Genomic DNA, 16,610 nt, shown 5'->3' with positions numbered 1-16,610 from the left:
TTGGAGTTCACATGTTTTTTGAATAATATTGATATGGTAGATATTGGGTTTCTGGAGGATAAGCGGTGTAGATAGTGTGGAAAGGACGCTCAATGAATCGGTAATGATAGTGATACTCTTACGGAAGAAAGATCTTAAGGAAATGCATTGGCCAATTATAGACAAAGGTGAGTATAGACGTCGGTATAATCATGGGCTGTATATTTATGTGCAGAAGTTCTTTGATGTCATGCGTAGAAGGAGAATTACATGTTATGGCCACTTGCTAGAAACGAAACCGAAACGATTATCGAAGCAGTTCTTTACCTATTTTAAAGATAAGAAGACCCACCCAGCTTGGATCAAGGAGGTGGAAAGGGACCTACAGGAGATGGGGATCACTTATGAAGATATACAAGAACGCAACCCACTCAGGAGGAAAGTAAAAGACCACCAAGCTTTTCAAGAAAGGCCAAAAAAGAAGACGGGAAGACGTGGACGGGAGAAAGGAAAGAGGAACACAGGCCCAGAGAAGACTTCTGAAATAGCGTGGTCCTTAATAGGCCGTTACGAACAAATAATAATAATAATAATAATAATAATAATAATAATAATAATAATAATAATAATAATAAAATCATCAGAAAAATTCTCGGCCCAAAACTGACTGACGAAGGATATAGACTGCAATCTCGTACAAAAACCGAGGAGCTCTCAAACCTTGCGGCCGACATCAGAAAAAGACGCCTGAAATTTTACGGACACATCAAACGCCTTCCAGAAAATAGACTGACAAGAATCTTACTTGAGGCAACAGAAAACATCAAAACAAATAGGTGGACAACGGAAATCCGACAAGACCTGGAAAAATCAGGAATCAAAGTGGCCGACATCGCTAACCGAACCTGCTACAGAACGAAAATCAACAAGTGGGAAGTAGAGTCAGAGAGAAACCACAAGAAGAAGACAGGAGCTAAGTGGACAGAAGAACGAAGAACCACGATGAGAGAAAAACTGAAGGCTGCCTGGAAAAGAAGGAAATGCACAACTTCTAAGTGAGCTTTGCGTGATCAGTTTTCTGGTCTTTTTCGCATCTACTACTACTACTACTACTACTACTAATAATAATAATAATAATAATAATAATAATAATAATAATTTCTATCGCTTTTCCCACATCTGTGGGGTCGTGGATGCGAACTGTATCGCACATGTGAATTTTGGCCCTGTTTTACGAGCGGATGCCCTTCCTGACGCCAACCCTATGCGAGGGGATGTAATCACTATTGCGTGTTTCTCTGGTGGTGTGGTGTGTTGTCTGAATATGAAGAGGAAAGTGTTGTGACAAACAGAAACACCCTGGCTCCGAGCCATAAGAATTAATCAGACGCGATTAAAACCTCGACGCGTCGGAGCATTGAACCCGGGACCCTCTGAACCGAATGCCTCAACACTGACCATTGAGCCAAGGAGTCGGGCAATAAATACTAAGAAGAAGAATGTACGATCTACTTACCCTTTATCCAGCACTTTATAAATAACGTAATTAGTTCTGCTAAAAACGACGCCTAGTGGAACTTGGTGCCGTTACCTTAACCTGTTAAAGGACAGTAGCAATTGTTGCTCTGGTATTGTTATTGAGGATAAAGCGCTATGCTGGAGGTGAGTACGATTCTACAATACTTGTAGAGGCAGTCCTGTCAACCGCTGAGCTGCATTAAAGATAAATTTAGCTGGTGGCACTGTATAGTGATTAAAGTAAGATTTCTATACCTAGAATTGGCTACGGATGGCACAGTGTTGACTGTACTTAGGCCGTTGAGAGTTAAGCCTCATGAATAGTCAATTTTAGTGGATTCTGTTGATTAATTGCAATAGGGCAATTACCTAACGGCTTATGCGATTACATTGGGCCATTAATACTAATGTATTCTCTTCAGGGCTCAATATGCCACGTTTAAACGTGTAACGAAAGGAACTGAAGCCGAAAGTTCATTCACAAACGGCATATGACATGAAATACCATCCATTAACTCAATTAGTGACATGTCAGAACGATGCCAGTCACATTATGATTGACATAGTGGTTTATTCTAAGTGTATAACTGTTTGTCCGCACTCCTCTCTGTCAGTTAGCACACTCAATAATACCGACAATCGTGATGTTTTATAACGCTCTTACAGAGCTATAATGCTGGCTGCATAAATAAAAAGCACTTCATCATATTCGGTAAACAAAACAAAAAAGACAGGCATTGATTTTCTTTTTTTGCTATTGGCTTTACGTCGCACCGACACAGATAGGTCTTATGGCGACGATGGGACAGGAAAGGGCTAGGACTGGGAAGGAAGAGGCCGTGGGGTTAATTATGGTACAGCCCCAGCATTTGCCTGGCGTGAAAATGGGAAACGACTGAAAACCATCTTCAGGGCTGCCGACAGTGGGGTTCGAACCTACTATCTCCCGAAAACTGGATACTGGCCGCACTTAAGCGACTTCAGCTATCGAGCTCGGTCGTTGATTATTTAACATCCAGCTCGTTCGTTAAGGAAATTCATCCAACTACGAAGTGAGGATTCTAGAGGAAAAACCTTATAGGTCACATTTTCGTATAGGCCTATTCCAGGAAAACAGAATCAAATTAAAAGCTCCTCCAACGAGGCTTTCTTAGCAAAGGAGGAGTCCCCGTACTATGGAAGACGTAAAATTAAGCGATTCCCTCAATTGTGCCGAAAGTTCAAGGACTAAAGGGCCCAGAATGTTTTCAAATTATCAATCATGGACAGCTCTATCAAACTTTTTTTTAAAACTTCGAATATCACTTCTAGCCTAAATGCAGTTCCGGAAAGACAGCCTAAAAGCGCTTGTTTCTTTACTTCTTTTTCATTCAAATCCTAGCCAAATTAACTTATTTACATAATTCTTTCTGGACTGTGTTCCTTAGTTCGATACCCTCAGGATTTTTTTGACTTTTTGAAAAATGTCCACACCGAATATACAGAGGTTGAAGATTATTAGACTCAACACTAATTTTTGGATATTTTCATTGTCGCATTACCTATTACTTGCCTGCACATAGAAACATTTTTGTTGAGTCTAATAATTTTCACACCTCTGTACTTTTAAGGGCTTAAGTGAAACTCTGCATTGACCCACATTAGCGCTCGTAGTGGTGGAAAAAGGAAAACTGCTAATCTAATCGAGCGGATAACAATGATTAAGAAAATGATTGTCGTTTTTAGGAATAAACAAAGAATATATTCTCATACTTCATCATATTTTATTCACCTAAAATTCGTAGCTCATATTCCTAGGATGTTTTTAACAATGAGTTGCTTGCCTGAAGAGCTAGCACTGTGGATTATTTATTTCCTCTAGTTTTATAGAGAGCACGGATAGACATAAATTATACATACATATACGATAATTCCTCGGTAAACTACAGAACAAAAATTTTAATATTACTGATTTTATATCCCACAAACTACTTTTATGGTTTTCAAAGCTGCTTGAGTTCCGTAATTTTGGCCCGTAGGAGTTCTTTTGTATGCCAATAAAAAATACAGTGACACGAGAATAACGTATCTGAGTACCTTCAAATAACCAATGGACTGAAGCCACCGCTCTACCATATAACTGACTCGGCCAGAAACCGTGTAACTCTTATGGAAAATTTAAAAAGTAGGTGTATGTTTCATTATTATTATTGATCTTTCCTATGAGGTCTGCTAAGGACCACGTGCCAATTTCAATTCAATTCAATTTTTCATATTTTGTTGTTTTCTCTTCCGTTCCTTCCATTATTCATTCATCCTTTCACTATGCTGTTTATTTCTGTCCTCGGACCACTTCGCACCAGCTTTCTTGTTCAATCTTCCTTGGAATCCTTCCATACTTACTAACCTCTTTCTAAACATCTCTCTGTCCATAGTTTCGTCTTCTCTTACATTATCTCTTTCTAAATCTTTCTTTACTTCTTGAATCCATTTAGTTGTTGCCTTTTTGTCTCAAAAGTACTACAATAATTTTTGTTAATCTAGAATCATCCATTTTGTAGTCCGACTCGTTGGCTGAACGGTCAGCGTACTGGCCTTCGGTTCAGAGGGTCCCGGGTCGGGGATTTTAACCTTAATTGGTTAATTCCAAAGGCACGGGGCCTGGGTGTATGTGTTGTCTTCATCATCATTCATCCTCATCACGACGCGCAGGTCGCCTACGGGAGTCAAATAGAAAGACCTGCACTTGGCGAGCCGAACCCGTCCTGGGATATCCCGGCACTAAAAGCCATACGACATTTTCATTTTTATCCATTTTGTAAATAGTATATATTTCATTATTATTATTATTTCATTCATTATTATTTTAAGAACATACATATTTAAGGACAATTTTAATTTTTATCGAAGTTCACATTTATTTTATTTACCCTTAGTTCATGCCATAAACTCTGCATTTCACTATGTATTTTTACAGGGCTTTTATAAGGAAAGTGATCGTTAAAAGTCGTTTGTGTTTTACTACGGTATAATATTTTCAAGTCATATACGCACATGTATCTTTTAGTAGACATTATCAGAACCTGTAAAAAATTTAAAACATAAATCTGAATAGCTGCAATCTTTATTGTTTTGCGGACACATTAGATTTTATTGATATTTAAGAACATAAATCTTCGTAAACTAGGCCACCAGATTACGTTCAAGTCTAAAGCTGGGTTCTTTTGGATTTATCAGGTTTTCCTCTGGAGTTTTTAGCTACAGCTACACATGTCTGCTTAGCACCAAGGTATACTGCAGTAATTCCTTCTTTTCTGAATGGTCTTGTTCCAAGTGATAAGAATATGTCTGCATTCGTTGCTCTTATTTAGGAGCCGTAACTTTCACTGTTGCCTTATTTTAGAATATAACTTAAGCTTTTTATACGGCTAGCATGTGATAAATTTCTGAATTAATGGGGCTGATGGTCAATCTAAAAATAGCAAAAACACGTGTTACCCCTATAGGCCTATACGTAAAACATAAAATGAAACTCATCAGTTGCTTAGTATACTGATATAAACGATGTAAGATGACGTACAATATTAAACAAATAACATAAAAAGATTAATATCTGAATGGTCCTGTTCCAGGCGATAAGAAGATGTCTGCTCTCGTTGGTCTTGTTGAGGAGCCATAACTTTCACTGCGCCGATATTATACTGTACAGAGTAGTATGCAATTTACAGGATTGTGAGTGACTGCAAAAAAGACCCCGAAATTTGAGATGGACAGCAGATTATGGTATGAGAGTAAACGGGACTAAACGTCAGGGTGTAAGTTCACTAAAAAGAAAAGGATTTCATGACTGTGTTTGTGGAGTGAAAGTACCTCACGGAGGAACCTGACGTAGAGTACGATGTTTGTGAAGCAAGTAGTAGTTTCGTTTGCCCCTCGGCTTATACGACCCGCCGTACCATGTTTGAGGCACTTCCTTTCCTTTCGCCAGTTTCCTACTCCACATTCCCCTAATAATGTTAAATAATTTTGCAATTCTGCCCGGGTGCATCCAGTCTCTGCTCAATAAGTTTACAATTGTATACAGATGATTTTCGTTATCAGTTGTTCTTACATCCTCTTCATCTATACATTTCTCTCGTATTTGCCTTGTCTCTAAACAATCTTTTATAAGATGCGCCCATCCCATTTCTTCAGAACATAGTAAACATTTATTTTCATCTCTATTTTGTCTATATGCTTTATTTCTCTGTATCCCCATTAACCACCATATTATACCCCTCATTCCCTTATTTTTTATAATCTCTACATGTATCCTCATTCTCCCTCTTACATTGCAAAATTCCTCTAGTGACCTCTTACTTTTATATTATGAAGCATTACGTTGCTTTTCAGTATCGTTAATTCTTAGAACTATTTTTTACATATTCTCAGCTTCTCTATACAGTCCCTTTCCCAGGTATATCCCATTCCTACCGTTTCCAAAATGTTCCGTACCCCATCCACCCAGTATCCTTGGTAAGATGTGCTGAAAATCTTATATCTCCAACAGTTTATACCGGACTGCAAAACCCCGAGTTATTTTTAAGTATATCAGTATATTTGACAAGTCTGTCAAATTATACCCCAAATATAATGAAAACTCTGCCGCAAGGAACATTAACCTCTGCGGGTGGGGGACGCACATGTAGAATACACCCGCGGTATCCCCTGCCTGTCGTAAGAGGCGACTACAAGGGGCGACCAAGGGATGATTGAATTAGAACCATGAAACTACTTTTGATTCGTACCATCACGCGGGGAACACCATGGGTTGCCTGAACTTGCGAGTAGTACCACCATCTTAGGTACGAAATAGGTTTGTGATTAGTAGCAGCAGAGAGTGGTTCCCCTGTGGGTTTCCAGTACCCGTGCGTCGTACCCATGTGAGCAACACCGCGGGTCTGGGCGTTGCCTGTGAGTTGTACCGCTATATGAGCGACACCGTGGATCTGCGTTGCCTGTGATTAGTATCCACTATGTGAGGAACACCACGGGGCCCGTGGGACCGGCACCCGTGCCTAGTACACCTAGGTGAGGAAACTCATCGGTTTGCGTTGGCTCTGAGTGGCGCCATTGTGTGAGTAACACCATAGGTCTGCGTTACCTGTACGAAGTACAATACTTGTGAGTAGTACCATCTTGTGTGGAACACCGTGAGTTTCGCTACTTTTGATTAGTACCCCAACATGACAAATACCATGGTTCTACTTTACTCGCGACATGTACCATTCTGTGGGGCCTTAGGCATAGATATTGCACCCTTTTAGACATCAAGCATCATTGTGCTTTATGAGTGGTCCCTTGGTCAGTACTACTATTATTCCGACCTTTTTTGAGTCCGATCCACTGTATTTTGTTTGTTCGGTTTTTTTTTGTTGCGTTCATGACATCCATTCATTCTTCATGACATTTTTTATTTTATTTTGGTCAGTGGATGAATTTGAAATTTTTGTTATTTCATTTCATACCATTAGGGACCGCTGACCTCGATGTTAGGCCCCTTTAAACAACAAGCATCATCATCATCATCATCAGCAAGGAACATTGTCCATGTCTGTTGTCTGTTAGGTCATCAGCCCAGAGGCTGGTTGGATCCTCAAATAGCACCACCAAAGGTTATGCGGTTATAAGGAAACCGCAAAAATCAATGGCAGCACCAAAATGAGGCGTACTAGGCAAGACGAGGAGTGAGGTAGTTTGCCATTGCTTTCCTCACTGGGTCAGAAAGTAGTATTGCAGCACGACTGACCCTATGAGCAACACCTTTCATAACACTCAGATGCACTAGTCGTGCTCTGAATGTCATTACTTAGCACCACCCATACCCCAGCAGCTTCCATATTGTCACAGCCATGGATGAGACTGGGACTTCGGTGAAAGTTACACTTTACTCTGGCCTGTGCCAAGAGATAGATACAAAAGTACTGCATCCATCAAGAAATGGCAGCAGGCAAACATTGTCCATACAACATATAAAAAATAAACTTTGCTGATCATGATTTTATGTCGTTTCCCGTTTTCACTCCCATGCAATCTCCGGGACAGTTCCTATTCATAGGCCACAACAGATTCCTTCCACCTCCTTACCCATTTTCATTCATCATCATTAAATCAACTGAGGCTGGTGACAGGAAGAACATCCATCCGTAAAATTACGCCATATAATTTCATCTCACCTAATACCCGATCCCGTATCATGGAACGGGACTAAGGGCAGACATACATTCTGTCCTCTCGAATGCGTTTCTGATCATGCTGAAGCCTTTTTCTATCCACATGTCACCACATTTTACGAAAGAAAGAAACTGTTCCCAATTCTTCGCACCAAAATTTTCCTCAAATATTCAGTGTTAAATTTCGTTTCTGGCGTATGCGTGTGGAATCTACTGACACCTCATATGACGTGGAACCACGCCTGAGTCCAGAGTTATACGGCACCAGGCGCACAGCTAACGGGGGTTATTAGAGGGAGGGAGGTTATAAACCCTCACCCATGGAATTTTTTACAAAAAGAAAATAAACAGAAACTGACAATAAACAATAAACAAAATAAACATTGAAAGACATAAAGCATTTTTTTGCTAGTGGCTTTACGTCGCACCGACACAGATAGGTCTTATGACGACGATGGGTTAGGAAAGGCCTAGGAGTTGGAAGGAAGCGACCATGGCCTTAATTAAGGTACAGCCTGGTGTGAAAATGGGAAACCACGGAAAATCATCTTCAGGGCTGCCGACAGTGCGATTCGAACCCACTATCTCCCGGATGCAAGTTCACAGTTGCGCGCCCCTAACCGCTCGACCAACTCGCCCGGTTGAGAGACATAAAACTAACGGATATGTTGAATCTATTTTTTTTTTTTTGCTAAGGGCTTTACGTCGCACCGACACAGATAGGTCTTATGGCGACGATGGGGATAGGAAAGGCCTAGGAGTTGGAAGGAAGCGGCCGTGGCCTTAATTAAGGTACAGCCCCAGCATTTGCCTGGTGTGAAAATGGGAAACCACGGAAAACCATCTTCAGGGCTGCCGATAGTGGGATTCGAACCTACTATCTCCCGGATGCAAGCTCACAGCCGCGCGCCTCTACGCGCACGGCCAACTCGCCCGGTAATCTATTTTCTAAGAAGCCTCGAAAGTTGGATTTTTGATCTATTGTTCTTGTTCTGTATTTTGTAGTGTACTGCAATCTGAATATGAGCATAATTCACTTGTAGCCTATCAGTGTTCTTCACAAGCACAAGCACCTTCATTGTGTTCTGTCATAATTTTGTAAGTATAACCCCATCGGCCGATCTTGGCTACGCTACTGTACGGCACGGTGATTTTAGTACCTCAAGTACGCAGTCCCGCCTCCATGGTGTAGTGGTTAGTGTGATTAGCTGCCACTCCCGGAGGCCCGGGTTCGATTCCCGGCTCTGCCACGAAATTTGAAAAGTGGTACGAGGGCTGGAACGGGTCCACTCTGCCTCGAGAGGTCAACTAAGTAGAGGTGGGTTCGATTCCCGTCTCAGCCATCCTGGAAGTGGTTTTCCGTGGTTTCCCACTTCTCCTCCAGGCAAATGCCGGGATGGTACCTTATTAAGGCCACGGCTGCTTCCTTCCCTCATCCTTGCCTGTCCCATCCAATCTTCCCATCCCCCCACAAGGCCCCTGTTCAGCATAGCAGGTGAGGCCGCCTGGGCGAGGTACTGGTCATTCTCCCCAGTTGTATCCCCGACCCAAAGTCTGAAACTCCAGGACACTGCCCTTGAGGCGGTAGAGGTGGGATCCCTCGCTGAGTCCGAGGGAAAAACCGACCCTGGAGGGTAAACAGATTAAGAAGAAGAAGTACGCAGTCATTATGCATCACCCAGTGACTTCACACCGAGGTCAGACTCTTGTAGCCAGATATTTGTCCTTCAAATGAGATATTGAACGCTGTCGTCACACGGGTTGACTACAAATTATTTTTATTTTAAAACTTTCAAGATTTTGTAACGGTTCCGAAACTAGACGATTTCCACATCATATCATGTGTCTTATAACTAGCACAATCAGCGCTACACCTATTTTCTGGCTACCCATACCACGTCCTTCTATGCGACGGGAAAGAGCATTTGTAAGGCAGTACAAAAAAAACAGAAAAATTCTCCCCTCCCTGTTCACGCAGACATTCCAGCCATCAGCAAAATCACCCACCCCTGCAGACTGCAAGGATGTTAGGGCTCATTCCATCTTAAGAAAACAGAATTCCTCTTACGCAACTACAAGGAGTGAACACACCCCATTTTAGACACTCATAATTGCTCGTTATTAAGGAATATTCTTCTTCTTCTACCGCTTTTCACACATCTATGGGGTCGCGGGTGCAAAGCGTGACGCACATGTGTATTTGACCCTGTTTTATGGCCGGATGCCCTTCCCGACGCCAACCCTATATGGTGGTGGTTGGTAGTGTAGTGTGTTGTCTGAATATGAAGAGGAAAGTGTTGGAACAAACACAAATACCCATCTCTGACCCGGGCGGGAATTGAACCCGGGACCCTCTGAACCGAAAGCCTCAACGCTGACCATTCAGCCAATGAGTCGGACTTATTAAGGAATGTTATAATGTACTTTATAATGTATTATGAAAGAAAGAAAATGGATGAGAAATGTTTGCCCGTGAGTTATTACAATAATTACTTAACATTCTCTATTTAATAAATACATTCACAGGGAGGGAGCACATTGGCAGGAACAGCCATCACTTTGTTGCCTTCCTTCATTTTCCTTCTCAGTTGCTCTGGTACGGTACATGTTACTCGTAATCCGTTACTTTGTGTATCGCCGGCAGCTTATCACTGTTGAAGATAAGTCATCTGTTTATTTATGTGTGTGTTCTAATATTCTTGTACTGTACAGCAGTTGTTACTGAAGATTTTGATGCTGTGGTGTGCAGCGATACATCACGACATGACTTCTACTGATACAGAAATTCACTATGATGTTTATCCGTGCTTGGTTTTGTTATTTAGCTTTTTATTCCTTAAGCGCATTTTCACCACCTTTTCACAAGCACATTTAATTGCTACCATTCTTGTCGTGGGACGATATGACGGCACAGGAGTACCCGGCGTTGCCTAGGCAGATTTATTAAATGCAGTTAACTATATCCCCCACCCCGAGCCTATAATAAATATCTGCTGCCTATTTCTTCCCAGTTTGCCTTGAACTCGGCCGAGAGGATCCGTCATGCTGACCACACAGCACTTCGTAATCTGCAGGCCTTTGCGCTGAGCGGCGGTCGCTTGATAGGCCATGGCCCTTAGGGACTCTTGAGCCATGGGGTTTGGTTTGGTTTTTGCCATGAACTTCAATACTGAGGTTTTATATGTACTGTAGTTTATCCAAGTTGCTGTAAAAACCGAAATAAACCCTCCCCCCCTCCCCCACAACCCCGTACCCTAGATTTGAAAAGAGAAAAAAATGAAATGGCGTATGGCTTTTAGTGCCGGGAGTGTCCGAGGACAAGTTCGGCTCGCCAGGTGCAGGTCTTTTAAATTGACGTCCATAGACCTGCGCGTCGTGATGAGGATGAAATGATGATGAAGACGACGCATATACCAAGTCCCCGTGCCAGCGAAATTAACCAATTAAGATTAAAATTCCCGACCCTGCCGGGAATCGAACCCGGGACCCCTGTGACCAAAGGCCGGCACGCTAACCATTTAGCCGTGGAGCCGGACTTTAAAAGAGAATTTCCTCCTTCTTTTATTTTGAACTTAAGTAGCGAATTTCACCAATATATGCGCCACCGTTTTCCCGTGATACTGTTCAGCAGAGTCGTTCGATATGGCAACCTTGTTGTCATAAGAGCAATACTGTTTTCTTAACATGGAATGTGCTATAGGCTGCTTGAGTGCAGAGTCTGCGTTTGCGTGCGTCAATCTCAGCAGCAATAAAATAAAAAAAATCACTGGACAATTGAGAACCACTAAGACTAAGTAGTTGATAACGGGTTTAACATTAGTGAGAGAGACAGACATGGTAGATGAATGCTACGACGGAACCATTTGTGATGCCGTGCATATCGTCCAAGCCACCTGGCTTTGAATTACCACGCATGTTCTGGTCGATTCTTAACCGAATAAGAACCAGCACAGCCAGGTGTGCCTATTTCCTGCACAAGTGGAAGAAAATCACTTCCCCATGCTGTGACTGTGGCGCTGAAAAGCAGATTGTTTTCCATGTAGTTCAAGAATTTCCTCTGAGAGCTTTCCCTGGCGATCCAACAGAGTTCCTGGTAATGGTAGAGGGATCAATAGAATACATTCGTGGCCTGGATATTAGTTTGTAATTATTATTATTATTATTATTATTATTATTATTATTATTATTATTATATAAGTTTACGGTCCTTCGAGACCACGTTAGGCAACAATCACACATTTCTGGAAGCCTTCTTTGAAGTCCAAAATCTTTGAATTCTTTCTCTAGCAGCCTGTCTTCTTTTCTCTGTCCATCCCCTATTCATTTTCTGTTCGTCATGCAAGCCTCTGAAGCCGTATGTCACTGATATAAACTTTGTTCGGTTTAGGACGACTTCCCAATTTAATCCCGACTGTTCAAGATCCCTTCTTACTGTCTGTCTGTCTGTCTTAAAGTCTGTTTTGTCAGCCTCTTCTCGTCCATTCTAAACATATGACCATAAAATTTGAGTCTTATTTGCTTCATTGACTCAATCTTTCATGTTCCTGGTATATTTATCCCCTTCCTCCAGTGGCGGCGCGTGGATGAAACGTCTCGGGGTTCACTGCTGTGGAAAATAACGTGTTGACAGTTATTGTTACTTGATGTTTACATAAATGTAAAATAGTGGCATTGCTTGATTGGCAGCGCGACTTTCATTTGAAGGCACACAGCTACAGCTCGAAGTAGTTACCTTGCTTTTTTTTTTTTTTTTTTGCTTTACGTCGCACCGACACAGATAGGTCTTGTGGCCACGATCGGACAGGAAAGGCCTAAGAGTAGGAAGGAAGCGGCCATGGCCTTAATTGAGGTACAGCCCCAGCATTTGCCTGGTGTGAAAAGGGAAACCACGGAAAACCATCTTCAGGGCTGCCGACAGTGGGGTTCGAACCCACTATCTCCCGGATGCGAGCTCACAGCTGCGCGCACTTAACCGCACGGCCAACTCGCCCGGTGAAGAAGTTACCAAACAGTGAAGAATGAAAGACGGAGAATATGGGGTGCAATTACTTTAAGCTGATCCAATTTCCTCTGATTTTGAAGACGTTGCTTGCGTAGGAATAACTGCTTCAAGGACGTGTTTTTAATGCTATTTATTCGGGGCGTCGATCTAAGAAGATATTTTGCCCCTACTTTGCACCATATGTTATGAACCTGCGTGTATTTGTAAATTGCGGAAGTGTAAAGTGTTGAATGTGAGGAAAGGAACATTAAGGACGACACCAGCGATATTAATCATGTACAATTAAAAACCCCTGACCCGGCTGGGAATCAAACCTGGGGCCGCCGGGTGACAGACGGATGCGTTGCTCTCTACACCGCGGGGCCGCTCTCGAGGACGTGTTAGGCAGACTACTGTTGTTTATGTGTTGACGTACTTTGCTGTTTACTTTTCATAAAACGCGTATTACTAATGAAAAGTTTCACTAATTATACAAACTTAGGCTACGTACGCCTATTGCTACTATACAAACCGTAGTTACCAAAATATTCTGGCTCATTGCGGTTAATTACCTCAGAATCGCAAAATCATGAAATTAAAATCCTTTCAAAACCTACCACTTACAGCAAATTTTAACCGCGCACTGTGACAGTTCTTCGGTTAATTTCGGGGCTGCTCGTGTCTATCGCTGGCCCAGTTGCCAGCGATTCCCGGGCTATGTTTTTCTTGCTCCTCACAGCCCCTCGCCTTGTGCACCCTCCCTACGTCTCACAGCCCCGCACCCTCAGTCCTGAAATTGAACCTCTTCGCTGGTTACGGAGAGGAACAAGTGTTGGTGTCAAATCATCGATACGTGCGCGAATATAATGAGCTAATTAAAGAAATAGGCGCTTGATAAACCGTTTTGCTAAAAGGTATCTATCGTATTTCTAGGGGGTTCACTGAACTACTGAACATATACAACGCGCCGCCACTGCCTACTTCGTAATCTACACTGGCCATCCAGGATTTTTAGACCCATTATCTTACGGAGGATCTTTCTCGCAAATTTCTCGGCTTCTCGTAGTCCCAACATTCTGGTCATTCGGAAACATTTACTAGCATACAGACACACTGTTTTTATTACTGTATTGTAGTGTCTTAGTTTAGCTCGCCTTGAGATGGCTTTCCTCTTGTACAGAGCATGTGTCCTACGAAAAGCAGTGGTCATCTTCTCTCGCCCGGTGTGGCTTGCTTCTCTCTCACTAGTTCTCAGCTGTACGATTTCTCCGAGGTACCTGAAGCTGTCAACTCTTTCTTTACCAATTCGTGATGGACTGTTTTGATATTGGTTATTATTGGTTTGTAATTATGAGATAATTGTAAATATTAATTGTTAGTGATGTAGCCATATGCTAAATGAAAATCAAAAGCAAGGGACAGAGCATGGCTGATAACCCACAGACACATAACAAATCGATGTTATTGAGAAATTAGTGTATTATTTTTGTTTCTTTTGTTACAGACAGTTCGCTGCAGAACAGTGGCAAGCTCCGTATGCTGCGACATCAGCAACTGCAGCAAGAAGAACAGGACAGCAGAAGAGCGAGCTCGCGAGGAATCATCCCAAAGGCTAAGGTCAAGACAGTCAAAATGACGTTCGTCATAGTTATAGGTAAGGATTACATGAAAAATAATATTCGAATGCATAACGCGATTAGTTCCGTATCATAATCAGACATACACCTCTTGGCCTTCCAACGCATTTTAGAGACATAGTAGAAACTCATTAATGCGGACCTCATTAGACCGGACGTCGCTTAATCCGGACAGTCGTTTAATAATAATAATACATAAATGCAGGGTCGTAACGTAAGGGCCAGCAGATGGGCCCGGGTGTTTAAGGGGCTCCGCAAACTTCTTCCAAAAAAATAGATATAAAGTACAGTGTCCTAACGTCGCTCTCTACGGAAATGGTCTGGGCAGTTTTGTAGAATCGTTCGAAATATTGTAGTTGGTATTTTACTTGATTGTATCTAGCAGTGGTTTGTTGTGTTGACTGTAATACACCACAGCTGCAAAATATACTGCTCTTGCCATCCCTCGTTCCTCACAAAAGACCTGCACCAAATTACTTACGAATAATTACAGCAATGAAAATTGACACCAAAATATCATATTTTAGTTAGGAAATGACACTTACATGACGTGCAGTGCACCTGAGATCGTATTGAACCCTTTTGGTCCATATTTAAGGATACCTACTTTCCTTACCTATCAGCAAAGTTCATGAGATCTGTCTCTAGGGTCGTATCGGGTTCTTCGTCACTTGCTGAGGTAAAGGTAGGGTTCAGTAATTCTAATCTACTTAAATGAAAGGTCTGTTTAAAAGATTCCTATTTATTCATGAAATTCTGAAGGATTCTGATTTGTCAACGGTATCATTGAAATCAATCGTGTCCACTGGACACCACAATCATTTTTATCACATAGAAGGTCAGAACACTGGTGTGATCCTTTGACGTAACTGCCTGATGGGCATTCTTACTAGAAACCATTGTCTCGTTTTTTATTAAAGAAAGGAAAGTCTGGAAATTCTTAAATTCGGCTTCCATGTGAGACTTCATGTACCATCATAGTGATTCGTTATGGTCCAGCCCTCGTAACGCGAACTCTGGACTCTGGGTATAATTAAGTCAGTCCAATCGGTGTGTGCCACACAGTGGTTATACGACATGGACCCTTAATTGAATCGATGTGACCTGCGTCTATGTCATGGACCGACATCTAAACTTCTAACTTTAAAGTCATTGTGGATGATGACCGCAAGGAAAATGACGCTACAATGGCACATGGCCCTAATCTAAGCCACTGAGGTTGATGACCCCCTGACCATCCAAGTTTCTAGGCTGAAGGCTAAACACAATTAAGTTACATCGGTTGATGACCAAAGTTTCCACTTTACTATCCCAAGCACATTCACTGCTCAACCAATCGAAGTTAAATAATACAACAATAGCAATGCTCACAATACTTTGTGGCAGTAAAATCCATTACCTTCGGATATGTCCCCTTAATCGTTACGTTAATATTTACACATTCCCCAGAAAACAAACTAAGATTTCCAGAACGCATCTCCAAGTTATTCGCTTGATTTAAAGTTATTTCAAAATGCGGTTTCACTGAATTTAATAATTAAATAAATTTAAATGATTTATTGAAATCTTAAAGGACAACAAATTCTATCTCCGCGGACTCTGGTTTCTTCACAAATTCCTACGCAATTGTGATGTAAAATTTTTTATCCTGTGATGTTTATCTGTTAATTTCTATGTCTGGAAAGAACTATTACATCATTCATGTCCAGTTTATACCCTGTTTCATGACCTCACACTTTAAATCTAATCTTACCCTAGCCATTATTAACACTTGGATAACCCTAATAATCTACGTACAAACCAAAAGCAACTCGCCATATAATTACGATGTCATATCTCGTCATAACATTTTATAAAGTTTGCGCGCCCCTCACAGACAAACAATCATCACTACCATCGCTCTATATTTTGGACAACCCTGAATTTGGCTAATCTTGGTCATTATACTCTAAGTCCGTCGTATCAAATGCACGTTACGTCCCCAATTAAACAAATTTTACAGTATCTAATAATACTCAGGTTATTCCCGGATGAAAATTTCAACTAAATCCAACATTTAACGTTCTCCCCGGCCGAGAAATACAATCTCAATTCCACGCGTGTCCCGTTATATCCCGGCTGTGTTCCCCTATCAGCTGACGGCCTCTCGCCCAAGCTTGCTTGTCAGTGATACGATACATCTGTTTCGTTCTACCTGACTGGCTTCTCAAAATGCTCCCTTTTAAACTCCGCCGACATAATTAAACAAATACGATATTCTAACCAACAAAATGCCCATAGATTATACTTCAAAATGCCCACAAT

The 16,610-nt window shown here is 41.7% G+C and overlaps 1 protein-coding gene across 1 annotated transcript in view; it reads left to right on the top strand.

The window, feature by feature from the left end:
* LOC136872162 (cardioacceleratory peptide receptor) overlaps positions 1-16,610 on the top strand; it is a 485,817-nt gene that overhangs the window by 402,951 nt on the left and 66,256 nt on the right. The window contains exon 6 of the mRNA XM_068227351.1: positions 14,174-14,323. Coding sequence (XP_068083452.1) covers positions 14,174-14,323 — 150 coding nt within the window. The remainder of the gene's footprint in view (positions 1-14,173; positions 14,324-16,610) is intronic.

The sequence above is a fragment of the Anabrus simplex genome, chromosome 4, assembly GCF_040414725.1.
Source record: "Anabrus simplex isolate iqAnaSimp1 chromosome 4, ASM4041472v1, whole genome shotgun sequence".
Lineage (NCBI taxonomy): Eukaryota > Metazoa > Arthropoda > Insecta > Orthoptera > Tettigoniidae > Anabrus > Anabrus simplex.
Note: the sequence above shows the minus strand (reverse complement) of the source record. Positions and strands in the feature narration are given on the sequence as shown.